The 27,953-nt window shown below is 47.2% G+C and overlaps 1 protein-coding gene across 3 annotated transcripts in view; it reads left to right on the top strand.

Annotated features, from left to right (window-relative positions):
* The window catches only part of ADGRD1 (adhesion G protein-coupled receptor D1), a 150,113-nt gene that overhangs the window by 9,064 nt on the left and 113,096 nt on the right, over nucleotides 1–27,953 (top strand). The window contains exons 4-9 of one of the 3 annotated variants that reach the window (XM_036824040.1): nucleotides 1,503–1,598; nucleotides 3,409–3,531; nucleotides 18,620–18,799; nucleotides 21,599–21,853; nucleotides 24,020–24,084; nucleotides 24,862–25,017. In XM_036824040.1, the coding sequence (XP_036679935.1) occupies nucleotides 1,503–1,598; nucleotides 3,409–3,531; nucleotides 18,620–18,799; nucleotides 21,599–21,853; nucleotides 24,020–24,084; nucleotides 24,862–25,017 (875 nt within the window). The remainder of the gene's footprint in view (nucleotides 1–1,502; nucleotides 1,599–3,408; nucleotides 3,532–18,619; nucleotides 18,800–21,598; nucleotides 21,854–24,019; nucleotides 24,085–24,861; nucleotides 25,018–27,953) is intronic. The other 2 variants (XM_036824041.1, XM_036824042.1) reach the window with 2 other exon arrangements.

The following is a 27,953-nucleotide window of genomic DNA, read 5'->3' as shown; positions in this document are numbered from 1 at the left end:
CACTTTTTGCATTCCAATAAGAAGCTTTTTTAAAGTCTAAGTTTTGAGTGATTTGGGATGCTGTGACATTTTAATTTTTATTTCCTTATTCCTCTTGATCATGTCCAACGACTGACGTGTATAACAGGAGAGTTATGTACAACCATCCTGGCACATGCTCAGATTGTCTCTACTGCTTCTTTGTAATGGATTAAAAAAAACCCCCACACGTTGCTGATTACTATGCTTTCCACAACCAGCACACTGATATTTTCCTTATCCCTGGGACTTCATGTGCTGCCATCAGTTGCCACCTCAGATTCTAAAACATTTTTTTTTTTAATTTGCAAATTGAGAAGCATTACAGCTGAAGTCTGTCCTGCTGGCATCCTTAGAGGAGCTCAGTCAAGGAGCAGGGCCCTCCAGAAGGGTGCTGTCCTCCTGTGTAGGGCCACCGGAGGCCCTGCCTTCTTCTGCATTGCCTCTTGCTTGTCTGTGTATCAGGCAGCGGTGGCGGCCACAGTGAAAACCTTCACTGGGCCACTGGAGCTCCATACTTTCTCCAAATAGTCTGTACCACAGGGATGGAATGTCCCTGTGATAGTTATTTTATGACCACCTCAGGTTAAAAGAAATGGTTTCCCCTTGTTATAATCTAATTTTCTTTTCTCAGGGCCTTTACTTTAAAGCCTTTGAAAGGCGATCATTCCAAGTGGAAATTGCATTGTCAAAATAGCTCCTTGTTTAGGACCCAGGCGCTATTTTAGGAATTACTTCAAACAGAGCTCAAATAATGATCCGTATATTTCTCTCCTCACCCCCTCAGCTCATTTCACTGCCATAGATTATCAGATACAATTACACTGTGGTTGAATTTGTTCACCCAAAGTATTATTTTCCCGTAAAACTCGAGCTATATTGGTGTTTGTCCCAAAACACTTGAATGATGAAGGTTTCACTGCGCTGTTCTATTGGGTCCATTCTTTATGTTATTGTGCTTTACTGGCATATTTCAATTTGATTACAGGCTTCACATTTTACTTCTGGGGACAGTTGAATGGTGCTGGGAATCATTGCGTGGAGGCACTGCTTTGTCATTTGTCGCTGAATTCCCTGTTGTTTTGTCCATTTCTCATAATAACATGCAGTTGTTTTCATGCCGTGTTGCTGTTTCATCAGTTCTTGTGACATCACAACCGTTAATCCTTTCGTTAAGGCTATTTTATGGCCAAGTTCAATTTCGTATCTCTCAACTAAGTATCTGGATGAGGGTGGGAGCCAGCAGATGACAACCAAATACAGCGGCGACCACGCCCCAGGTTTGGGACTGAACGGGGTCGCTGGAGTTGCCGTACTGTCCCCTGAAAATATTAGAGGGAGGTGGGGTCGGAAGAGAAAATCCAAGCTGTTTGCGGGATGAAAGGCACACTTGTCGATGCGTGTTGAGTTGAGAGATATGTCGGTTCCATTTGTTTTTTGTGTCACTCATTCATTGTGCTTTTTTCTTTTGTTGTTTCACCCAGCATTGCGAACCCACAACCTCACTGTGCTTCTTCCCCATAATTCTACCTTTGTATATACCAATGACTCTGCCTACTCAAATTTCTCTGCAACCGTAGGTGAGCACATGTTTCTTCTGTGTTTGTCGAGTTTGGATCTGCAATGAATTGAAAGGCCATTCCAAGTTGGTTCTATATGAATTCACAATATGTTGACTAGCAAACAAGCAAATAACCAGAAAAAGAGCCAAAGATCCAGGGTATTGAAGATAACAACTTCGAATTAGGTCTAAAGGAATTACCACAGATTGCAGTACATTAGGGGGCATCTACACGCTTTCAAGGGACCAGGGTCTTCCAAACCAGCTGCTTGTTTTCAGAACAATACAGACATAAGATGAGTCGTTTCTAAAAATAGAACTTGTTTGGATTTTTAAATGGATTATATTCTTTGGGGGAGGAAAAACATGCCCTCTGAATGGAAAATTAAAGTCGATTTAAAAGTACCTCATCAAAAATTTGATCTCTTACAAACATTAAAATCGGCATTTCTTCTGTAGCTGGAATTTTTTTTTTTAATCATTAGAAGCTGTTTTCTAAGACACAGCCACAAGAGTCATGGCTAAATGACTATCTTATTTAATAACCTCCAGAGCCCGTATGTTTCAGATTTTGCTTATGCAGCACAGAGCAGAATGGATAGTAGCAATTGGGCAGCTCTCTGGTCAGTACGGAGAGTCAGCTCAGATAATTTAGGTCTCACTCCTGATCTTTTTACAATATATAACCTGATTGCTCTTTCAACTATGGGGTGTTTCGCTTCCAAAATTAATTTTGCCAAGCAAACAGTCGGGTTTAAGGGTTTATACAGCCTCATTCAATCACATACTGTGAGTTGCCCATGTAACTTTGTAATATGTAGATCATCTCCAGCAATAAACGAGATAGATGAAAAAAAATAAGTTTAAACACGATAAGGAAAAACTTGAAGCCCTTTGAGTTGGTATCCACATGCCAGTGATTGTCAGAAAATCTGAGCTGGGGTAGCAGTCGGTCAAAGAGCCTCTGATTCTGTACATCTTCATCTGGGTCGACGGCTCCAAGGGCAGGAGGCATGTGCCACAGGGCAGAGGGTCATCTGGGCGACTTTGACCCCAGTCAACAATACGTGACTCATCACCCTTGGCTTCAATTCTGTAAACCACTGACATCGCACTGACACCATCAGAGAGGTTTGCTATGGGAATGGGGCAAACAAAAAGATGACGGAGCTGGGGTCTCTGCCAGGACTGCTGGCCCTGCGGTCTTGTCGTTGGCGGGCTCTTCTGGGACGACTCGAAGTGTAGCTCTGCACGTCCTTCCTAGTGTTTGAAAATGAATTCTCTTAAAATCATGGGCTCCCATGTCTAGGATTGGGGGCTCTCAATGAGAACTCAAAAGGAGAGAGCGTTCATGTGTAGTTTTACGTTCAAACTTGAATCTCAGTGTTTCACTTGGAAAGTCTAGTGTGAAGATGGCAGTGAGAACTCATGAAGAGGTGGATGGAATGAAAGTTTAGGGCAGTAGGAGATTCTAATCACATAGCTTCCGGTAACTCAACTGTCGGCCAACATAGCAATTATAACAGTGTTCTATTACAGTACATATTATACACTGGTATGATATTAATTAATGTGATACAATATTAATAGGATAGAATACTTATTATTTAATATTGACACGAATGTATATTATTTGTGATTTAGTTCTTAATTATAAAATGTTAACTACCGTTAATATTATATAATAATATATAATGTTAGAAATATTTAATTATAAATACAAATAACACAGTATACTTAGACGTAAGTTGTTTGTAAGCCTGACACATCTCTGCACGTTGCATCTCATGCGATTATTAACCTACAGTGTTGCCATTCTTCTCACTTAGATATTGTAGAAGGAAAGGTCAACAAAGGCATTTACCTCAAGGAGGAAAAAGGAGTCACATTTCTCTATTACGGAAGGTACAAAACTTCTTGCATCAGTAATCCAGCACAGTGCGGCCCTGAGGGTGAGTGATGAGCTCCATTCTTTTCCTTTTTCTTCTTCTTCTTTTTTTTTTTTTTAGTTCATTTCATTGCCAGGTACCATCTGTTGCTCTGGGCCGTGGCAGATGTGAAGGCGAAGTTCGGCTGCAGGACGCGTGCAAAATGTCACATACGGCTTTGAGGGGAGGGGAGGGGAGGGATAGGGAAGCAGACACCTAGAATCCTAATGAGAGACTGGTCCTGGAGATGGAATTAAAACACCGTCTTGTGAAGGTGTGAGAGCAAAATATTTAATCTTGTAAAGCAAAAACAAACAAACAACAACAACCAAAAAACCCAAGAAACAAACAAAAAAGAACCCTCCATAAAAAGCAGGCACAGTGATGTCACACTGGAGTTTGGATGGGACCATGGAGCTTGTGGGAAGTAAATTGATGGTGTGGCTCACAGAACGTTATTTCTGGCTCCAGGATGTTGGCGATGGATCTGGGCGGGGCGTGCCTTTTAAGACTTGTGCCATGGGTTTGCTCCTTTTATATCCATCAAGATTGGAGGGGGCAGTGGAGAGAGATGTCCTAGCAAGAGGTTGCAGGTCTGTGGTTGAAATAATGCCATGGACGAAACACACAGATGCAAAAGAGATGTTAGGAACCTATTCCTTCTTTTTTTTTTTTTTTTTTTTCTTCTATGAAAAGTAAACTGCTCTCCAGTATCTGAGCTTCAGACAATGGACATCTGAGCCACATTTCAAAACTTTCTGGGAAATTGTTCTCTGCCATCCAAATCAGCTTCAAGCTTCCAAGTTCCATTATCCTAAGGAAATAAAAAATTTTCTTTCTAGGAAAGAAAAAAGTTTAATGCAAGCCAATTTGAAAGCCCTAAGGCTTTTTGGACATCCATGGCCTTATCAAAACCGCCCTGTGATGAATTCATTGTTCTTGACTCTGGGCCATAATGGGTTACATTCCAGTAAAAGTAAACAAAAGCTTAACAAGGTGATAACATGTGGAAGGAAACATTTTGGACTTCGCAGAACCCAGAGTTTTGAGAAAGGGTTTCGAGGTCCAAAACCACGCCAGGTTTACAAATCCACAGTTCAAGCTGTTCCTGAATTCAAACAGCGCTATAAACACGGCAGCCTTGTTTATTCCTCTAAATTTAAAACAGCCCCGCCTCAGCTACAAGGACTAAGAGAAGCAAGGAGGCAGTCACGCCTGCCTCGCCCCTTCCCTGCCTCGGTCAGGAAGGCGGTGAGGGGGGGCCTCTGCCTGATTTCTCTCTGGGTCTGCAGGGAGCGGCCTCTCCCGGAGGACAGGGGTCTCTACAGCCTCAGCTACCAACCGGAATTGACCCGTGTGGGATGCAAGGTCCCAGGAATTCCAGTGACTGGGGGTGATCACAGATGACCAGTCTTTGAAGGGTGACTATGATGGGACCAGTGGGGCAGCCCAGCTATTGCAAATCAGAACTATTGGGAAGTTTTACCTGAACTCTGCGGTCATAAATTAGAGGCGTCCGAGCTGACTCTGGCCCGTGGCTGCGTTTCGTTTTGCAAAAGCACGGCGTTAAAAACTTTTAAGTAGTTGCCAATGTTGAAAAATAGGAAGATTTCACATAAAAATATGAATTTCCAATTTCTCTTGAGAAATCCACCCCTCCACCCAGCCCCCGGCCCATTCTGATTGGGTGGGGCTGAATGGAACGGCCCCCTTTGTGATGGACATTGCCCTTTGGTTCATCACAGACTTCGGACCCTTTGATCATTGGGCCAGTTGGACACAGAGCACGTTAACGGCATGGGCTCCGAGGCCAGGTGGCCTGGGTTCCAATTCCTGTTCTAACGCTTTCTGCGGTGACCTTGGGTAACCATTTAACCTCTGAGTCCAAGTTCCTTATCTGTAAAATGGGTCCATCAAAGTACCTTGCTCATGGGGTTGTTCTGAAGACTGGCACGTGGTTGGTCCAGCATTGAGAGGCCCTTGGGGTCAAGTTTGGGTGGCTCCAAACTTCCCTCCTGTCACCAGGATCTTGGTCCTCACCCAATCTGCCCGCTTGTATGTGACCCTGTGACGGGGGCTGACATGGTTGGACTGATCATAATAATGACCCACAATTGTTTATCATTTACTTTGTGCCAGTCAATGTTCTAATCCCATTACATGTATTAACTCATTTCATCCTCAAAAAAACGAGACAGACGAGAGCTCAGGTGGTAGAGAGAGCTGTGAACTTTGGCTTCACCTCCCACCCCGTTGACAACTTTTCCTGTGTCACGTTAACTGAAGCCTTTTAAGGTGTTTTTCGGATGGCCGCTTTCTCTAGAGAATGGCCAGATATCCAGGGAAGCCAGGAAGCCTCAAGTCAGCCTTGGCCCCCAGAGACCGTGCTGCTGGGGGGCTTAATGCGGATGCGGAGGGAGGCTGGGTATTCCTCCATCCACCTCCCTTGGTGTGGTCTTCAGACAGGGCCACCGAGCATGGGTGCCATCCTAAGGACCACTGCATGCGTTTCCCCATTTTACTGACCATATCCTTTGCTCTGGTGGGTTTCCCTGGAGCCTCAAATAGCTTGTATTTCTGGGTTTAAGGAGAACAGGGAAGGTCCGTCCAGCATTTTCCAAATCAAAGTCCACATAGCATGTGAAGTAGGTGAGATGATTTCAGGCTGCACTTGGAGCGATTAAACAATTAATGGTTATGTTTTTATTTTAAGATAGCTCGTCAGAAGCTTAAGATAGCTTTCATAGATATTCTTTAGGATGAGACTTCAGTAAGTAGTAAGCTTTGAAAATGGGTTGACTTAAAGAACAGTGTTTCATAATAATAATCTAGGTGCTGTTCAGATAAGATGAAAATGTGAGTGATTAAAACGTAGGCAACATTGGGTCAGCCTTTTCAGATACATTGATCGGGCGTCCTCCACATGTTTTTTGGAGGTGATGGTGGGCACAAATGTATAACCCATTATTCTTATCACAACCATATATATATATATATATATATATATATATATATATATATATATATATATATATATATATATATATATATATATATATATATAAGTTTCGTTATAAGAATAATGGGTCATATATATATATATATATTGGCCTCACTGCACAGCTTGTGGGATCTTAGTTCCCTGACCAGGGATTGAACCCGGGCCCCAGCAGTGAAAGTGCCGAGTCGTAACCACTGGACCGCCAGAGAATTCCCCCAACATTTAAATAAAGAGAGAATCGCTCCCCATGCCCAGTCCAGCAGGTCAACTGTTTTCATATTTGTGATTTCCCAATTCTCTTGGCCTCTGTTCATATTTTTGGCTGATTTTTTTTTTTTAAAGAATGTTTTAGGAGACAGGATTGAGGTTAGAGCCTTTCAAAAAAGGAGAAAACATCTGAGCAATTCAGCCGTCTGTCCCTCTCCAAGTTCTCAGGTAGAACGTGGAATCGTCTTCCTCTGCCAGGCTGCCCACTCCAGACTCTTGAACCCACACCCTGCTCACCCTAGGGCTCCTCTCCACCCGCTCAGCCGGCTTCCCTTGCTTCTCTGAGCTGAACGTGGGGCCTGCCTTTTGGCAAATGGTATCTCCTGGGCAAGTGTTCTTATGGGTGCTGGGTGCAAATGCAGGAGAAGCTTTTGAGGAACTTTTGAGAGAAAAAGGCTATTTGAACATTAACCGAAGGAAACACAGTCTATGTTCCTTAAATGCCAAGGTGTCTCGCTGCCAGCTTCCACGACCAGCAAACACACAAGCGGGGAAACTCAGCGTGGGAAGGGACTCTTCCTGAGATGTTCCAGCCTCTTGTTTCATTCCCCCGTAGACCCTGAGAGCTCGGCTCGAGTGTTACTTTTGCAGGGATGAGTCCCAGACCAGCTGCGTTCCTCTGTCTGTGCTCTCACATCTCCCTTTATGTTCTCCCTCTAGCCCTTGCACCGGTGGTGATGACCTGCTCGTTATCTGTCTTCCTTCTTTGGCCTTTAGCTCTGTGAAGGCAGGGACACTGTCTGTCCTGGTCATTGCTGTATTTTCAGGGGTGAATATCAGCATCGTAGATGTTTGATCCATGTCGCTTGAACAGATACGTCTAGTGTAATTGTCTCTTTGATGTTAAATTCCTTTGAATGCTTCCCCAGCAAATGACTGACGGGCTGTCATTTGAATGTCACCCTTGATGGGTCCTTCTCCATTCCTAAAGGGGCCCGTCCCATTTTTGTTCTCCTTGGACCTCCAGAAACTTATTTCTGATATTGGATTAAATTCCATCTTGAGTAATTATCTCTAATTTGAGTTCAACTCTAAATCACCTTGGCTCCCCGCAGGAAAGACATTCTCTCTGTTTTACTCATTAGCTTTACCTTTCCTCCCTCTGGAAACGCGCCCTTTGTTTTTCCCTCTTTTGCATTAGAGCTTCCCCTGCTTATAAACACCAAGAAGCCTGCTATAGCTCCGTAGCAGCAGCTGGGAAATCTCACCATCCACATTCCCTTCTTCTCAACTTCGATAGGACTTTTTTGCCCTTTGCGTTAGGTTACTAAATTTAAAAAGCTGTCAACAAAAGGCTAAAATAGTTGCAGAATTGAGTTTCAGGACGGTAATTTCCAGAATGGTCTGATGGTTACAGGCTGGGCATGGATCCAACTTCTGTCTCCCTCAGATGACTTGGGGTTATGGGGCTGTTGGAAAGCCTGAAGGAGCCTCAGAGAGAAGTATTCATTCAGTATGCCCATTTCACAGAGGGGGAAACTGAGGCCCAGAGGGGGCACAAGACAGCCTAGAGCCACATGGCGATTTAGGGCAGAGTATCTCAAAGTGTTGTTTCCAGACCATCAGCAGAAGAGTCTATTGCAGAGATCGTTAAAAATGGAAGTTCTCAGGCTCCAGCCCAGAACCCACTGAGTCAAAATCTCCATGGATGAGGCCTGGGAATCTGTAGTTTTAGCCAGGACCTCCAGGTGATTCTCATGGACTGACTCACAGAACGAACTGGCCAAGGCTGACTCCGTCCCACAGATGTGTTTTGTTTGCTGGCATTATGTCGATTCTCGCATATTTTATATTTTAATCAGCTTTCTAAATTGTTCTCGACAGGATGGGTGGGTCCAAATAGCCTGGCTCACTGTTTGCAGAAACAGAGCCTCTCTCACAGTGCTTTAAGTTAATATTTAATTCCTATATAAGAGAAAATTTCATTAAAAAATCTATACTTCTGACTTCTCTTAAAAAATCAGAAAATCCAACAGTGTTCCCTGCCCACCTGGCAGTGGTTGGTTACTGACCGTTTCCTTTGGAATGGTCCGATGGTCTCCAGATTTCCTGAGTCCCCAGCGTTCTCAGTTCCCTGCTTGCTGAGACTGAAGGGCAGCTGCCACTCACCTGTTGGTCTCTTAAAACAATAATGAGAAGAGAAATGGTTAGTGTGAAAGAGAGTCCTACAGCACCAGGTATTTCTAGAAGAAATTAAAGAGAGCCTTTTTGGGGAGCAAGAAGGGTAGACATGAGTAGTATTTGATATGCGTGTTTGATCTGAGAAAGTGTGTCTGCATGTTGAAAGATACAACCTGAGCTGCCTTCGAGAAACACGCTGGCTGTCTTAGAGTTAATCCTCCTGGCAAGATGGGCTTTTGAGCTTATGGCCTCTGTCGTGTACACTAAACTCTGAGAAACACTGCCCCTTTGGGTCTCTATCATCTTTCTCTCTGCATTTCATATATCACATGTTCTCCTACCACTGCAAACTCAACTCTGGCTGAAGATGGAACTCCTTATCTTTCACCCGGTGTCTCTTCTGTTATCCAGATTCCCCGCCACTATGACCTTCAGCTCTTTTTCTCTCCAAAGTTTGCTCTTTGCTGTATCATTTCTCCCACCTTATTTGATTGTTACTTCCTTGTCTTGAAATCATGGAGCTGGGAAAAAAAAAATCTAAGGATATAGTGTGGAAGCTTCACCATCTTCACAGCTTCTCTTTGTCAAGTAAAAATCAGATATTATAAAAAAAAAATCAGATCTTATTAGGGAAGACAATGAACACTGGGCCATGGAGTTGATACCTTGTAATGTTTCTACTTTAAGAGTAAGGTCTCTTGTATTCACTGGACCATATATAACCTCACACTTTGCTCCTCAATTGTTCTGTATGTTTAGGATGAATAAGACAATCTTATGAACCATTCTCTTTGTGTTTTTTGGCAGCTGGGTCTCCACAATATTGAGAATGGATGAGAATAGATCACTTGAAATTTGTACCGAGGAAACTTCCGCAGCCAGACGTAATTCTATTCTCATAGTCCTAAAGTGGACAATAAAATGGCATGTCATCCCCTTAGCTCGACTTTTGTAACATCGACTATCAAGGCAGTGAGGCTGGATGTGTTTATGCCAAAGAAGAAGTCCAAGGGCGGCTTATTTACTTTAATAGGTTGAGGTTGAATGATGTAATTATCTAAATTTCCAGTCATGCTAGAATGTTTTTAAGACTAGTGATTCTTAAATTTCATTCACTTTTAAATTGCTTTTATGATTTTTTTTTTTTACCATATACACATAGCACCTGAGCTATAATACTTATACCTTTTCTTTAAATTTTACTTACTTTGATTCAATTGAAAAGGAAACTTTCTATCACCCGCAAGAACTGAAAACCAATCTTGGTTCCCATAAGTAGAAGATACCTATATTGTTGAATTCTACGTGGGTACCATGGCCCACCAGAGGCTCTAAATTTGAGATGTGGCATTTCTGTGTTAAAATGGGGATTAGCAATTGTTACTTACATACGAATGGACTTTCTCTTGTCACAATCAGAAGAACCGGAACACCATCGAGAAGGGACTCATGAGATTCATGTTATGTAAAGACATGCCTATATGCTAAAATTCTCTTGGAGAAAGTGTCCGACACCAGAGGGGGTGGAATTGTCAACTCTTAGAAAGATGTAGGTAGAAATCATCATATCAACCTGTACTCTGCTGAAATGCAGAAGTAGGGATCAAACTTTAGGGTCTTACAAAATCAGAGTTAGGCATCTACGGCAGAACCTAGCTGGTGGGCTGCTACCTAGGCGTCTGGGTCTCTTCTCAGCTTAGCCAGAAAGCCCAAATCTCCCCATCACTCTCTCCCAGCCTGTGCTCTTTTGGAAGCGCTTGGCAGGTGGTCACTCCATAGAGATGCTCTGTCATCAGAACCCTGCACACTTGCTTCTTTCCTCCTCCTTCTGGGCCACACCGCACAGAAAACCCACTTAGAATCCTACAGTTGGTAGATTCCCTTGACATCCTCTATTCTTTATAAAGAAACCACAGCCCCAGTTCTGGAGCCTCTCTTGACCAAAACCTGGGAGAACATCCAACTTCCATGCCTGAGATACGCCGTAATAAAATTGGATGTTGAACCAGCCAGGTCAGATTAAAGGCCTTCCCAAACGAGCAGAATCTCTTTTTTTTTTTTTTTTATGAAATCCTTTTTATTTTGAGATAATTGTCAATGAACACGCAGTCAGCTGTAAAAAATAATACAAAGCAACCCCACGTACCCTTAACCCATTTTGCAGTGGGTGAAACTGAGTGATTAAGTCAAGGAACTTGAGGTGGGGAATGTCCTGATCTTCCTTGTGGGCCCAGGGTCATGACAGGGGTCCTTACAAAGGGAGGGGGCAGAGGGGCAGAGTCAAAGAGAGGTGTGAAGATGGCTTTGAAGTTGGGGGAGGGGCCAGGAGCCCAGGAACGTGGGCGCCTCTAGAAGCTGGAAGAGGGTGGGAACAAATTCTCTTCTGCAGCTTCCCAAGGGGACGCAGCCCTGCTCACCTCCTGATTTTAGCTCAAGTGGGACTTCTACCTCCAGAGCCTTGAGAGTGAATCGTGTTGTTATCAGGCATAGAACTATGCGGTGATTTGTAGGAAACTAACACAGAGGTGCCGTCTCAGATTTCCCTCCTAACCCTAACCGCAGCTCTCGGACCCAAGTCTCTCCTGGCCACAGCTGCCTCACCAGCCTCCCCTCCTGCTTCTCTCTTACCCTCCTCGCCACATCTCGTCACAAGACTGACATGAGGTCTGCTCCTTCAGTGTTCCCCGGTCCTTCGTCCTGTGCCTTCCCTTGTCCGAGTCACACCCGTTCCCTTCAGATCTCAGGCCCACAGTGACCTTCTGGAAGCCTCTCTCAACCTCCAGGGTAGCTGGCGCCCTGCTCCGAGGCTTGCTGTGCATGTCTCTCCTCCCTTGCCCTCATCACAACCATCACCGGGGAGACTCCCGCGTGACTATTCACGTCAGTCTCTCCCTGCCCACGTGGCAGTAAGTCCAGGAGCCCAGGGACCCCGGGGTCTGCTCACTCTTCTGCCTCCAGACCCTCCCTCATAGTGTCTGATGTGTATCAGCCACTGATTAAATGTTTGTTGAATGAATGAATGAATGAGGGTGCTATGAACTGAATGTGTGCTCCCCAAATTCATGTGTTGAAATCTTATCCCTATGATAGTATTTGGAGGTGGGCCTTTGGGAGGTGCTTAGGATTCAATGAGGTCACGAGGGTGAGGGGTTAAGGCCCTTATAAGCAGAGGAGGAAACACGGGCTCTCTCTCTGTGCACGTACCAAGGAAGGCCACGTGAGGACAAAACCAGCAAGAGGGCTTTGCTGGCAACACGATCACAGCCTTCCAGCTTCCAGAACTGTCAGAAATAACTGTCATTTAAGCCAACCAGTCTGCGAGATTCTGTTATAGCAGCCCGAGCTTACTGAGTCAGGTGTTATCTAAGGTGAGACCGCAGCCCGGGAGTGAAATTGATGGCCTTGTTTCTTTCTTTTTAAGTTTTATTGGCTTTAATATCAAAACATTTTTTATTGAAGTATAGCTGATTTACAGTGTTGTGTTAGTTTCTGCTGTAAAGCAAACTGATTCAGTTATACATATGCATACTTTCTTTTTGGTATTCTTTTCCATGATGGTTTATCACAGGATATTAATATAGTTCCCTGTGCTGTACAGTAGGACCTTGTTGTTTATCCATTCTAGATATAATAGTTTGCATCTGCTGACCCCAAACTCCCAATCCATCCCTCTACCACCCCTCTACCCCTTGGCAACCACAAGTCTGTTCTCCAGGTCTGTGAGTCTGTTTCTGTTTTGTAGATAGGTTCATTTGTGTCATAGTTTAGATTCCACATATAAGTGATCTCATATGGTATTTGTCTTTCTCTGTCTGACTTACTTCACTTAGTATGATAATCTCTAGTTGCATCCATATTGCTGCAAATGGCATTATTTCATTCTTTTTCATAGCTCAGCCGTATTCCATTGTATATATGTACCACATCTTCTTTATCCATTCATCTGTCAGTGGACATTTAGGTTGTTTCCGTGTCTTGGCTATTGTGAATAGTGCTGCTATGAACACTGGGGTGCATGTATCTTCTTGAATAAGACTTTTCTCTGGATATATGCCCAGGAGTGGGATGGCTGGGTCACATGGCACTCTATTTTTTAGTTTTTAGAGGAACCTCCATATTGTTCTTCATAATGACTGCACAAATTTACCTTCCCACCAACAGTGTAGGAGGGTTTCCTTCTCTCCACACCCTCTCCAGCATTTGTTATTTGTAGACTTTTTAATGGTGGCCATTCTGACCGGTGTGAGGTGGTACCTCGTGGTAGTTTTGATTTGCATTTCTCAGATGATTAGCGATGTTGAGCATCTTTTCATGTGCCTGTTGGGATGGCGTTGGTTTTGATGCTCTCAGCTTCCCACTCCAGAACATTCTTGAGCCTGCTCTGCTGGCTCTGGGTGGTTCTCATGGAAACTTGCTTTCAGCTGGTTGTCATAGTCGACATGTGTGGATAAGCTCATGTCCTCTCGTGCCATTGCACTGTAGGTGGACGTGTGTCTCACACAGGCCTAGGGCCACCTCTGTCTTGAACCAAGTCCTCTTGGAAACAGGAAAGGATGGAGAGTCTCCTTGCTCCCCCTGTCGCCCTGCAGCCGCTTCTCCAGCAGCCTCCCCCGAATCAGCCACCCACAGTCGTGGTCAGGAAGGAAGGAGGGAGCCACGTGCACATCCTTGTGGTGGCCTTTGGTGGGACTTTGGGGTCAGGAAGGGGACTCCTCTGTGGATTGTCAAACTTCAGCTGAAAGGTTGGAAGCAACAGAAACGCAACTCAGCTAGGCTTGGGGGATTTACTGAGTGGATCCAGGTAAAGACTGTGTTCTGGTTATCGACTGCTGCGTAACAAGCACTCCCAAACTTAGCAAGTGCAACACAATTTAGCATCACCTCTCATGGTGCTGGGGGTTGCCAGGGCTCTCGTGCAGCTGCAGCCATGGTGGCCAGGACTGGGTCCTCTGAAGGTGCCCTTGAGGTGGATATCCAAGACCACTTTCTTCACTCACATCTCTGGCACCTCCGGCTCTTCTACATGGTTTCTTTCTCCACCAGCAGAGCCTGGACTTGTTCCATGTTGGCTTTGAGCTCCAAGAGGCAGAAAGCTGAAGCTCCCAGACAGTTAACGGCTGCACCTGGAACTTGGCCACGGCCACTTCTGTTGACTCCGCTTGGTCAAATCAGCCAGAGGGCAGGTGGAGAAATTGGCCTGAGTCTTGGTGGAGAGCGGGAAGGTCACACGGCATGAAAGTAGATGGGATGGGAGATGGTGTGGCTTCTTTGGGAGATGGAGCCTGCCACAAGCTGGGTCCAGGTGCTTAGATAACGTCACCAAAAGTCTGTGTTCCTCCATCGCTCTGGCTCCGTTCTAAGAAGGCTTTCCAGGTGTGATAGCAATGTCTGCTCAGAGTCTCCAGGACTCCCTTTTATTGGCTGAAGCCTGTCCATCTCTGAGCCAGTCCCTGTGATTCCAACTGGTCCAGCCCACGTGAACCTGGGGCTGTGTGGTCAGCCCCACCTGATCTAGAGGAAACAGGGGTGGGGAGGATGGTTCCCCCCAAGAACGTGGAGGTGCTGTGCTGGGCGAGGGAGGATGGATGCCGGGCGCCTACATCCCCTGCGGGTTGCCTTGCCCTCCCTGCTGCCTGCTGCTTTGGTCCACTTTGAGTTACCAACATGCAGGGCACGGTGCTGAGTCCACGGGTCTGGGAAGAACTGCTCCTCTACCTGGAGAGATTCCCTACCCACCCCTGCCTGCCGCCTCTGCCCCGCCCACAGCAGACACCGAGAGGATAACGCACAAGGAGACTTCCTCGCCTAGCCCAGGTCTGTAGTGTGCATTTTTCTCCTCCATGGAATGCCTTCGAATCTTTTTTGTCTAATTCAGTGAGTGAGCCCTCTCCCAAACAACACTGTCTCCAAGGGAAGACAGAGAGATGACAAGTGCAGACTCCAGAGCCAGACTGCCTGGTTCAGATCCTGACTCTGTCACTGGCTGTGTGGCCTTAGACAAGTTACTTTACCTCTCTTGGCTTCAGTCCTCTCACCTGTAAAATGGGGACCGTACTAACATCTAGTTCATAACCCTAACTGTAACCCTAACCCTAACCCTAGTCGGGAGGACTAAACGAATTAATACATGAAAATTCTTGGGACATTCTATCTTGCTCAAAGTAAGTTCTCCTTAAGCAGTAGTGATCCTACTTTTCTTTCTAAAGTGTTCTTTATATAGTAAGGAAATTCATTTCTTGTTTGTTCAGTGTTTTACAAATAATTTTTTCCTGGGTTGTCATTTGTCTTTTGACTTTGTCATGGTAAATTTTTTGCCTTGCAAAATTTTATAACATTTATGCACTCAAATGTATCCACCTTCTCTTGGGACAGCTGGATATTTTTTCTTTTCCTTTTTTTTTGGTCTTATTGAGAAAGAACTTTCCTCACATTATTTTTTTCGTACGGATGAGGATTCAATGCTCATAAGAAGAAGAAAAGTATTGAATCGATTTGTCAATATTGCATTTCTTTTTTTTCAGATTTTTTTCTCCTTTGTATTGACAATTCCAAGTGCAAGAAGCAAAGTTCCTGAAAATGCTAATATTAGAGGGCTCATTGTGAATCTTTTAAGACTCTGTGAAGACGTAAATTGATATTTAAATACAAGCTGTTCCTCAGATAGAAATGATTATTTTGTAGGCTGAATGGACAAAAATGAAAAGCTTGGCTCACAGTAACCATTGTTTGCTTCAATCTTCCCTTACCTAATGCCAAATTGAATGTTTTATTTTTATTTGTCTTCCTGGACAGAAAGATATTTGGCCAAGACAGGACTGAGTGAAAGGAATTTTTAAATGCAGCAAAGTGTTTGGAAAAAATGGACTTTTGTGAATCCCGCTGGGACTTTGTTTCATAACAAAAGTTTCACAATGTGCCGTGTTCGTGTCCCTGTGAAATCGGTTGTTTCTGAGTGGAGAGGCATGGCAGGAAGGCGTGGGTTGTTTTTGGACTCTGCGCCACTGCAGTGCGAGGCAGACAGAAGTACTGGGTGCCCCGGGCCTGGGAGTCCCCTCCACCTGCTGAGAGGATCCGTGTCTGGGACAGCCCAGCCGCCCTCTGAGCAAACTGCCGGAGTCCCATCCTTTTGTTGGCGTGACCTGTGTCCCAGGGCACTTTTGGGGACTTTTCTTTTTCCTCAATAACCCTGAGAACGTACGCCTTACGACTTGGAGCTCTACCCCGGAGTCTCTCTGAGCCTCGCCCGTTATTTTGAGGTTCCTCTTCACGTTAAAAAAAAAAATTAGAGAAATTCCAAACCAGGGTTATATAATCATGCCATGTTTTCCATGTTTATATTAATCGTATTAAGGCTTTCGACCTACAAAGGTATAATGCAATGTAATTGTCACAATTATATTGTCACAAGACATCTGAACAACTTGTGACAAATATGTTGATTCATAAAGCATTACAGCCAGGATGGGTGGTGATGGGACAGAAGTTTATACCTGATGACAAATGTCTTCTTTTTTTTTTTTTTTAATTAATTAATTAATTAATTAATTAATTTATTTTTGGCTGTGTTGGGTCTTTGTTTCTGTGCGAAGGCTTTCTCTAGTTGCGGCAGGTGGGGGCCACTCTTCATCACGGTGCGCGGGCCTCTCACTGTCACGGCCTCTCTCTTTGCGGAGCACAGGCTCCAGACGCGCAGGCTCAGTAATTGTGGCTCACGGGCCCAGCTGCTCCGCGGCATGTGGGATCTTCCCAGACCAGGGCTCGAACTCGCGTCCCCTGCATTGGCAGGCAGATTCTCAACCACTGCGCCACCAGGGAAGCCCGACAAATGTCTTCTTTTAATGCAGACTCTCTTAGACTGTGCCCATAATCTCATTTGAAGATAAGATCCAAAGTCTACAATCGGTGCCATTTATATAAATAAGGCCCAGGGCAAATGGCTGCCCCTGCGCCCCTCCCAGCCCCATCCTGGGCCTGTTTTGATCAACTCTGGGCACCTCCTCTCTCAGCATCAATGAAGCCTTCCCACCACAGAGCCTGGGCCAGGTTGGGAGGCCTGAGGCCGCCTGATTTATTTCCGGCTCTCACCACCGAGTCCAGGCAGGCTGCATGCATTCACACACACACACACACACACACACACACACACACACACACACACACACACACACACAGTTTACTCATGGGCAAAGAAAGGGTAAATGTTACTGGATTCAGAGAAGCAGAGTGGAGGTAATCAGGGATCCACAGGGCAATTCCAGGAGCCTCCGGCCAGCTGTGGCCACTGTCGCCCCTCCCCGGGGAGCCTGCCCCTGGGCTGCAAAGTGATGGTGGGTCAGGGTCTCCGGCATCAAGAGCTGGCCTCGCTCCTCACACTCGCCCTGCTTCCCGTGATGGAGACACACCCACCAGTGGGCCAGCTCGTTCACGTGGAGGCTGGGGACCGGGCTCAGGGGTGTGCGGCTGCCAGGGCCTTCGGGTGCCCCGCTTTGTTGGGAATGAACAATTGTAGGTTTCAAAACCTTACAAAGTGGGCTTCCCTGGTGGCGCAGCGGTTGAGAATCTGCCTGCCAACGCAGGGGACACGGGTTCGAGCCGTGGTCTGGGAGGATCCCACATGCCGCGGAGCAACTGGGCCCGTGAGCCACAATTACTGAGCCTGCGCGTCTGGAGCCTGTGCTCCGCAACGGGAGAGGCCGCAATAGTGAGAGGCCCGCGCACCGCGATGAAGAGTGGCCCCTGCTCGCCGCAACTGGAGAAAGCCCTTGCACAGAAACGAAGACCCAACACAGCCAAAAATAAAATAAATATTAAAAAAAAAAAAAAAAAACCTTTCAAAGTGGCTTCCTCTTTGACTAGAAATGCCCTACTGGGAATTTACCCTAAAGGCATATAATCTGAGACGTGCAGAAAGGTTTAGCTTCCAGCTCTGTTTGGGTAATTAAAAGTTGAAGGAGACTTTAAGACCCAGCCATGGGGAGAGGGGTTTGCTGTTTTTTTTTTTTTTTAAAATTACAGTTCCTGTTTATTTTATTTTTTGGCCATGTCACGTGGCTTTCGGGATCTTAGTTCCCCGACCAGGGATTGAACCCGTGCCCTCAGTGGTGAACGCACAGAGTCCTAACCACTGGACCGCCAGGGAGTTCCCTAGAGTTCCTGTTTAGAACGTCATGAGGTGCAGATACAAACAATGATGACATAGAGGTGTATTTAGGGACATTGGAGGGGGTCTATGATGTAGTAAGTTTTCAAAACATGTGGCTTATAAACCGGTATGTATGAGTTGGTTCCTTTCTCTGTAAAATATGTTTATGGAGAGGCTTTGGAAGGAGCTACCTTAACTGCCGAAGTCTGTAGGTCAGACTGAGTTTAGGTCTAATCTGAGTCAGTCTCTAGTTCGGGGACCTTGGGCAAACCGGACTCAAGTTTCTTCATCTGCCTAACGGGGTAAGCCGATGAATGATAATCGGGTTTTGTAGTATTTATGAGGAGAGCATTCATTTAAAACCCTCAGTAAAGTGTCTGGTACTTAGTGAGTTGTTCATAAATATCACCTGTTTTTATGGTCTGTATTTTCTGGATTGAGCATACACTGTCTCTGGAATGAGAGAAAAGAAAACTGCCTTTTAAATGAAAATCAAAGAGCAGCGAGAACGACCTGCTTCGGTGAGGTGAAGTCCCATCCGTTCTTCATTAAAAATAACCCCACGCCTTTTCTGTCCTCAGGGGTCACGTTCTCTTTCTTCTGGAAGACGCAAGCAGAACAGTCCAGAACAACCCCTTTCGCGTTCGGGGGACAGGTCATTTCCAACGGGTTCAAAGTCTGCTCCAGCGGCGGCAAGGGCTCCGTGGAGCTGTACACGCGTGACAATTCCATGACGTGGGAAGCCACCTTCAGCCCCCCAGGTAAGGGTGCCGCTGGCCCGGAGGGAGGCTCAGGCAGGCGGGAGGGGGTCAGACGCTCCGCTGTCGGTCCCCTGGCCTGCGGGCGGGTGAGCCCCGTCCCCTCAGGGGGCTGCCTGGGAGGACTTGCTGGAAAGGGTGAGATGGCATCCTTTGCGGAGATGTCTGCACGGCGGTTGAGGGGCGGGGTCCTTCGGGCGGACGCCTGGGTTCCCCCTGACCGCGGGATGACTGGGTCACTGCGCCATGTTACTTAGCGCCCCGAGCCTCAGTTTCCCTAGTGAAGGCATTAATGATACTTACCTCACAGTTTGGGGGAAATTACATGGAATATTGCACGCGGAGCGCTCAGCACAGCGGTTATTGTTCCTCCTTCTTTTCCTGTCCTCCCCCTCCTCTTCCTGCATCTTTCTTTTCCCTTCTCCTCCCGCCCCTCCTCCTGCCCCTCCTTCTTTTTAGTGGTGTAGACTTGCAAATGTTTAGACTTTGCCGTGAAAAAGCTTTTGGAAAAGAGGGGCTGACGATTAGGGGAAAGAAGGGCTGCCGGAGGGGAGGCGTGTGGGCAGCAGGCCAGTGAGGGCCTGGGGTTCAGGAGGGAGGGTCTGGACCAGCGTGGGGCCTGGGGTTCAGGAGGGAGGGTCTGGACTAGCGTGGGGCCTGGGGTTCAGGAGGGACGGTCTGGACCAGCGTGGGGCCTGGGGGTTCAGGAGGGATGGTCTGGACCAGCGTGGGGCCTGGGGGTTCAGGAGGGACGGTCTGGACCAGCGTGGGGCCTGGGGGTTCAGGAGGGAGGGTCTGGACCAGCGTGGGGCCTGGGGGTTCAGGAGGGACGGTCTGGACCAGCGTGGGGCCTGGGGGTTCAGGAGGGACGGTCTGGACCAGCGTGGGGCCTGGGGGTTCAGGAGGGACGGTCTGGACCAGCGTGGGGCCTGGGGGTTCAGGAGGGACGGTCTGGACCAGCGTGGGGCCTGGGGGTTCAGGAGGGACCGTCTGGACCAGCGTGGGGACCGGGTGTGTGCAGAGGTGGCTGAGTGCGTAGGTGGGTGTTGGGAGGCCACGTGGTTCTGGCTGCCGATTCCTATTTCCCCCGGGGCTCAGTGTGACCCGTCGCTGGCCGGGCATGAGGTCGGAGGTGTGGGCCAGGAAGCTGGGGGAGGCTGGAGGTCTGGAGTGGGAACTGAGATGGGGAGAGGTGACGGGGGACTCAGAATGTCCCGAGGTAGCGTGGACGGGCTGCCCAGTTCAGACTGGAGACTAAGAAGGGAATCGCGGAGGTGGAGGGCAAAGTGAGAGTCTAGAAGGATCTCCTTCAGGAGGAAATGACATCTCTGACATAGGCAAGGAAAATTCATTTTCGGACCATTTAAAGGAGGCTGCGTGTCTCAGTTGTTAAAAAACCATGGACCCTGGAGCCACGCAGCCTGGGCCAAATCCCGCTCTGCACCCCTCTGCTAGCGGTGCGCACCAGGGCGCCCGACTCGCCTGCCCTGTGCCTCAGCGTGTTCGTCTGTAACGTGAGCTCGATAACAGTATTGGGTCATAGGGTGACTGTGGGAGTGGAGAGAGCTAACGCGCAAGGAGCCTACAGGAGAGGGGCCCCGTGAGCACTGACGCATCTGCCTGACTCTGCCGCTGCTGGGAGCTGGGACCAAGCGCGTACCTCCACCCCCGGAAAAGGGGCAAATTCAGCGCACACAGAGTTGGAGAGAATCCTGCGTATTTGCCCTCTCTGATCCCCGAGGCCAGAGCTTGTCTCTGCGTCCTCTACCTGCTCAGACCTGCCTGTCCTGCCCCTGTTCATGGCTCTTATCACCTTCCACCTGCTATCAAGTCTCTTCCGTGAGAGTCTGATCTCCGTGCCCCTTGGGGCTGACACAGTCTCAGGCACCCAGTCGTTTATCTTGAACATATTTTAAGGTCAGATCTGCTGAATCCTGATTGTTTCCCCACCCAGAGAAATGGGGAGAACTGTAAACATTTCTGCCTGGCAATGTGCTCTTTATTTGTTCATTGAAGGGATTTTCACACTCCAGGGCAGTGATACTTTGGACCTGTCTCTGATCCAAGCGCTCTTCGGAGACTCACGGTTAGAAAGTTGCGCAATCCCGAGCGAGGACCCCGGGGTAACTGCTGGGTGATTTAAGATGACCACCTGGCTCGGGTCGTAGGCTTCCTGTAAAGGGCGTCTTCCAGCAGCAGGTCCCTGAGGACATCTGAGCACACATCTGCACAGCGAGGTGTGGCCCTTTGTGGGGCAAGCTGCCACCAGAGTCCAGTGAACTTTCTTCTTGTTGGTGAACGTGGTTCTCATGACACAGAGACGAGTCATCACCAGGGCTCCTGACAGAGGATCCTGGCGGAGCCAGGAGTGGTTTGTTCTCCCTCGGTGCTGCCATGTTGGTTGCTACCACCTGCTTGAGGTCAGGGCAGAGGTGGGTATCAGTGGCCTTTGGGCTGAATCAGGCCCTCAGATAGGTGTCGTTGACCTGCCCTGTGCTGGCCTAGGCTGGATTAAAAAAATATTTTGAACAAGTTATGACCATTAGTTATTACTTCATTTAATTTAAAATGGCAAAGGGTCTCCTTGAACGACTTCTGGGATTTGCGGGGGGCGGGTAACTTCTTTCCTGTGCTCCTGAGGACTGAGGGAAGTGAGATGTGCATTAGGACCTATACGAGGACTCAACCAACGGTGGCACTGACCCATCATCATGAGAAAGACAAATGTGCTTAAAACTAGAATGACCACTGCATGGGGAGCTCGACCCACGTCATCAGAAGGGTGTCTCTGCTCTTTCCCAGGACCCTACTGGACTCATGTTCTGTTTACATGGAAGTCCAAGGAGGGCCTGAAAGTCTACGTCAACGGGACGCTGAGCACCTCAGACCCAAGTGGAAAAGTGTCTCATGCCTACGGGGAGCCCAACGTCAACCTCGTGATGGGGTCTGATCAGGACCAGACCAAGCGCTACGAGAACGGCGCTTTTGACGAGTTCATCATCTGGGAACGGGCCCTGACGCCGGATGAGATCGCCATGTACTTCACAGCTGCCATTGGTCAGTGAGAGGGGCGGGGCTGCGGGCCGGGTGTGACGTCAGCTCCCGGGGAGGGCGCGGCTTCGGACCCACCTCCCCTTCCCAGCATTTTTCTTCTCCTCCCTCTCCTGATGCGGCCGTCAGCGCTGCGGGCTGAGATGTGTCCTGATCAGCCTCATAAATACAGTGGGTTTTCTAGAACCCCTGCTCTCTAAGATGGAGGAATTCACAATTTACCAGAAACACACTGAGATGAATATTCTCCTGCTGGTCACCAGGGAGTTTTCGAGGTGTTTGTGATAGATGGTTATGGAACGCTTTGGGAATCAAGTGTTCCAGGTCCATCAGTGCGTTTGATCCACAGATGTTTACCACATGCCTCCCGCGTGCCAGACTCACCCACCACGGGCCCTCGGAGCGCCCCCAGGACGCCCCCTTCCTGCTTAGCACAGAGCGGTGGTTCAGGTCAGGGACCCGGGGGACAGTTGGACCTGGGTTCAGATCCTCACTCAACCACGATTAACTGTGGGACTTGGAAAGTCACTAATTAAAAAAATGGAGGTAAAATTCATATAACGTGAATGTCACCATTTTACAGTGTACAGTTCAGTGGTACTTACTATGTCCACATGTTGTGCAACCATCACCCCCAAAGGAACCCAGCACCAGTGAGCAGTCACTCCCCCTTTCCTCCTTCCCCAGCTCCTAGCAACCACTAATTTACTTTCTGTCTCTATGGATTTACCTATTCTGGATATTCCGTATAAATGGAATCATATAACATGTGACCTTTTGTGTCTCATATGACGTCACTAGGAATCTCTGTTTTGGACTCTGCCTTCCTTTGCATAAAGATCTGTCTGCACAGGAAGCTGTGAGCTAGGGCTGCAGGTACCCAAAGGGGGCGTTTCCCTGGGTGACCTGTCTGGAGGGGGCCCCTCTTCTAACCTGTTAGCTAGAGCAGTGCCATTTTCTGATGGGTCGGTCCAGCTGAGGCGGCCTCTTCTTTTCTAATTCACCCAAAGGCAGAGTGTTGATCAGCTATCCCCCTGCTCAGGTGTCCCCCCAGCCCTGCGATGGTTGGCCGTTCCTTCTGTAGAGTAGCCGAGGAAGTAGAAGGCTTTGTTCAGAGTCCCACGGTTTGAAAGTGTGTTTCTTTCACACTAGAAACACACTCTGCACAATCAGATGCTCTTATAACAAGAGCCAGTTGGGAACCGAGACTGACTTAGGACCCGGCCGACTCTCGTTTCTCATCCTGGTCTCACGTGGTCATCAGTTATGAGGATGGACAGGGCCTCTGGGCTGAGTTTTATTGTCCTTCACTTTCTCTTATGGACTTACATGAGTTAAATGTGAATTTGATGGGATTCCTTGGCATCCAAGGAATGAATGTCACTCTGACTTGGAGAACAGAGTGTTTGGGGCTCTGATCCCCAGAGCAGTGTCACACCTTACCCTCTCACCAGCTACCCACCTCCACCCACAGGGTCATTTACTCCTGGAACCAGGGACGGGTGATGAGCTTATTCCCTCAGGCCACCCAAAGCAACTTGAGGGATTTCCAGAAATGAAGTAGAGTATCTAGTTAAGTCTGTGTTTTCATTGGGAAATACTAAAATTAGAAGTAGTTGGATGTCTTCATTATTATAATAATTCATAATGGACCAAATGGGGTCTTGAATAGAACCCTCGGGATGGGAGGGGCTCAGGAAGATGGTCTCCCCACCACTTGATGGGGTCCACGCCAGTGTCACCTCACTGGGAGGGGAGGTGGCGAGGTCTCCTGTTTGTCCCAGCCCAGTGATTCACAACCCTCTGTATGTTATCTCTAAGTAGTCCAGATGCAATGGAAATCCATTTCTTTTGCTTCTTTATTTATTTGAAATCAGTAAAAGCATGTATAAAGTCATCTTTTTATGTGATGACTTGCCTAAAGACTATTTCCAAGCAATTTAGACTATAAATGGAAACATAATTTGACCTGGGAAAATCCATACAATCTACCCATTTGGCTGATTTATTAGGCCTTTATCTTTGCAGCGACATTGCTACTCAAAACATTCTCACGCTCTTCTTAGTTTGTCTCTGAAGCTGGTAGATTTTTGAATAAGGACAGGCCTTCCTGAGGGTGAACGAGGTGACCATGGCTTAGCCCTTAATGAAGCATGATCGATTTTTTTCCAGGAAACCATGTTTTGTTGTCTTCAACGCCACCCAGCTTCCTCACGACACCCACAGCAAACACCATGGTGAGCAGATGCATTTAATGTTGTCCCCACCTCCCCATCTTGGTGATGTCTTTTTGCTTGGACCATATGCCAGGGGAGTGGGAATCCCATTACACAGTCTGGTTCTGTCTTACTGGCAGTATAATGAATGTCTGGGAGGAAATAATAAATGGAGGGAAAGCCAACACTGGCACTAAATCTCAACGCTCGGAGTGACTAAGTGGGAGACCTGCTTCCTGTGTGGCCTGTAGCCTCAGGTGCCTACACGGAGTCAACGAGACTTCCCAGGGGCCCCCCTACCCACGACCCGAGACTGTTTTCTGGTGCACTTGGCACCATGAGCGGAGGACGAAGAGCAGCTGGCCTTGACACTTGGCTTCTCTCTGTGCCATTTTCTTCTGATGTTTGAGGAAAGGATCAATACGTTTAGAAAGTGTTCCCCTCTGGAATTAACTTGTGATCAATTAACTTCGCTTCCGTGGGAACTTTAATGTAATAGCGAGTGAGCAGACTCTAGAACCATCTGCTTGGGTTCAATCCCAGTTCTCTTATTTATTTCTGCGTAAGCCTTCCACGCTTAGTATCATCTATCAAATGGGTGCGTATTTCATGAGGCTGCTGTAAGGATGAAATGTTAATAATATTTGTGAAGGAGTCACAAGAGTGCCTAGTATATAGTAGGTGCTATTACCATGATTACTATGGTGTGAGGAGCATGAGACCCAGAGGACACACTGAACTTCTGTAGAAATCTTGGCTTTACTTCTTAAAGGAACTCATGTTGCTGATTTCTTTTAGGTGCCCATTGATGCCTACCATCCCATCATAACCAACTTGACAGAGGAGAGAAGAAACTTCCAGAGTCCTGGAATTGTTCTGAATTACCTTCAAAATATGTCCCTCAGCTTACCCAATAAATCCCTCTCAGAGGAAACAGCATTAAATCTCACCAAGGTAAAGCTATTTGATTTCTGTGCCAAGTGGGTCAGCATTGGCAAACTGCCAGACCATGGCCCACAGATGTGCCTTGTTTGACCTACACAGGGCTGAAAAAATCAGAAACTTTAATATAAAAGTCTGGGTTTCAACCAGATGGCGTGGCCACTCCAGCCAGCTCTACACAGCTCAGTGGAGTCTCCTGCAGATGAGACTCGACTCTTCATCTTGTTTTCCCAGCGCCCGGCCAGCCTGGCCCCTCTCTCCATCCACCTGGCCCCTGTAGGCATTTGGGTTTGCAACTCCTGTTCTAAACTCTGCCACCTCCCTTGGCAACAGGTAGAAGGTGGAGTTGGCTCTTTGGCAGATTTAGCCGTGGGGCCATAGTGTGACCCCAACACTGTGACTTGTATCTCAGTGGGAATTCCCAAAGTTACGTAAAGCACTTAGGGAATGCACCACGTATGGCATTGGAACCAAGGTGTTTTCTCTTTTCATTCTCAAAATCTTTCTAGGTCAAGGTAGAGGAGGATGCTGGGCTCCTGAGGGCTTGAAAACTTCGATCTCAGCACAGGGCTCCTGGTTGATGTGCAGAAGAAGGGATGCTTGAGACCGTTTCATTTCAAAAGTGCAGCATAAGTGTTAAGAGCAGGATGTATAGGGTCTGACTGCTGGGTTGAATGTCTCTGCCGGTTACTTACAGTGCACGCTTGGGCGCGTTATGTAACATCTCTCTGCCTCACTTTGCTCATCTGAGATATGGGGAGATAATAGTACTCACTGGGGACTAAAAGGGTTCCTATGTGCATAGTATGTGTCTGGCACTTGGCGAGTACTTTTTAAGAGTTCTTAATTCTTACTGGTTTCCTTGCTGAAGACAGATCCAAAGAAGTACCTGAACGCATGTGTTCTGTAAACAAAGACATCCTGAAATGCGGGGTGGGTCCTGAACGCCATAGCGTTCCTGCCCAGGTGACAGAAGCAAGAGTTAGACATCTCAGATTTCATTCATTCATTCATAGAACATGCTAGGTTCTGAGGATCTGGGATGACCAAGAACCACTTCCTGCTTCCAAGAGGCTCAGGGCTGAGAGGATGAAGGTGGACCATGGAGTCTGAAAAGTGCTGTGAGGGGATGTCCTGAGCTGCAGGAGCTCAGTGACACTGGAGTAAGGCAAGCCTGGGCTTCACCCCCAGCTCTATGTCCTTGGGCAACTTTTTAACTTCTTCAAGCCTCAGTTTCCCAGTCTGTGTTATGGGGATAATTTGATGACCCAAGTCTCTCTCCCAGAATGGTTTTGGCTGCAAATAAACAGTAATATGACTATTTTAAAAACAATAGGGGCACCTAATTGCTTCACTCCAGGTTTGATTACTTCAGTGTTCATTCACAGCAGGGATTTGGGTAGCAGCAGGACAATTCTCTTGGCGTTCTGCTCTGTTTCCAAGGGGCTGGAACGGTTCCAAGCACCACAGCTCACTACCAACCACGGGGAGGGAAAGCAAGGTCAGCGGGCTCCTCCTTCTTTATAGGGGAGGAAATTCTTTCCCATGGTTCCCCCTGCAGAGATCCGTCACATGACTGCGCCTAGACCAATCACTAGCCAAGGGGAGCGGGCCTGGCTTGGTAGCTCAGCCAATCATATGGCGGTATGGGCGGGGCCAAGGCAGCACTCTGAGCACTTCCGGGCTCCCCACAGGAAGCACTTCTGGGCTCTGCACGTGAGCTCTGGGGGTGGGTGTGAGGTTGCCCAGAGGGAGCAGCCTGCCCAGAGGGGTGAACGGGAGGGTCCGGCCCCTTCCTAGTCTTGAAGAGATGTCTACATGGGAACATAGAATTCAATGCAGGTCTACATGGGAAACAGTTTCTTTTGAAGCTTGGCGATTTCCTCTTTCCTTTCGACTCCCCTTTTCCCCTCAGATATACTGGACACTGTCAGAGGCCCAAACTCAAATGCATGCAGGGGCCAGACAAATAAAGTAAATGGATGATTGGGTCAGACAGACAATAGGGAGGAGTAGAGACTGTGGCTAACTGGAAGGTGCCCACCCACAGGGAGGGGCATCAAGCTGCTCAAGAGTCCCCTGATTTTAACCTTTAGGGTAACCTCTTCTGATTTTACAAGCAAAACTCCGTACCTGATTTTGAAATGGAAAATCATCCAATTAAAAAAAAAAGTGGACAGCTAACTGAAATTTAAAAGCAAGTGTGTACAAACCAAATAAAAGACATTTATGAGGCAGATTCAGCCTGTGGGCCATCAGCTTGAGACCTCTGATGGGGGCCCGTGTTGAGATACCTGACTCTGGGTGTCCTGGAGAGGAATCCTGCAGATTTACCCCAAACTCCACCCATCTCTGATTGGATGAGACATAAAAATCTTTGGCATCCATATCCAATTTTCCATAATGCCCTGGCTTCTCACCACTAACAGTTAAACAGGAAAGTGACAAGAAGTCAATTCTTGTGCTGGGTAATAAGGAGGCCATTAGCCACACGTGGCTCTTGAGCACTTGAACTGTGATCTGTTCAAATCAAGATCTAAAACACACACTGGATCTCTAAAGTTTAGTATAACAGAAGAATGTAAATTATCGAATTGATGATTTTTATATTGATTGCACATTGAAGTGATATTTTAGATATATTGGGCTAAGTCAAATATATTATTAAAAAGTAATTTCACCTGTTTCCTTTTCACTTTTTAAAATATGGCTATTAGAAAATTTAAAATAAAACTGTGGATTGCATTATATTCAGCTGAACTGCTCTAGATCAGGACTCAGCAAACTATGGCCCTTGGGCCAAATCTAGCCCACTGCCTGTTTTTGTAAATAAAGTTTTATTGTAACACACTCATTTAGTTACAGATTGTCTGCCACTAATTTTGCACTACAGTGGCAGAACTGTATGGCGTGTAAAGCCTAAAATTTTTACTAGGTGATCCTCTTAA

Source organism: Balaenoptera musculus, chromosome 14, assembly GCF_009873245.2.
Source record: "Balaenoptera musculus isolate JJ_BM4_2016_0621 chromosome 14, mBalMus1.pri.v3, whole genome shotgun sequence".
In the NCBI taxonomy this organism is placed as follows: domain Eukaryota; kingdom Metazoa; phylum Chordata; class Mammalia; order Artiodactyla; family Balaenopteridae; genus Balaenoptera; species Balaenoptera musculus.
The sequence above is the reverse complement of the archived record's forward strand: the minus strand, read 5'-3'. Positions and strand labels throughout refer to the sequence as shown.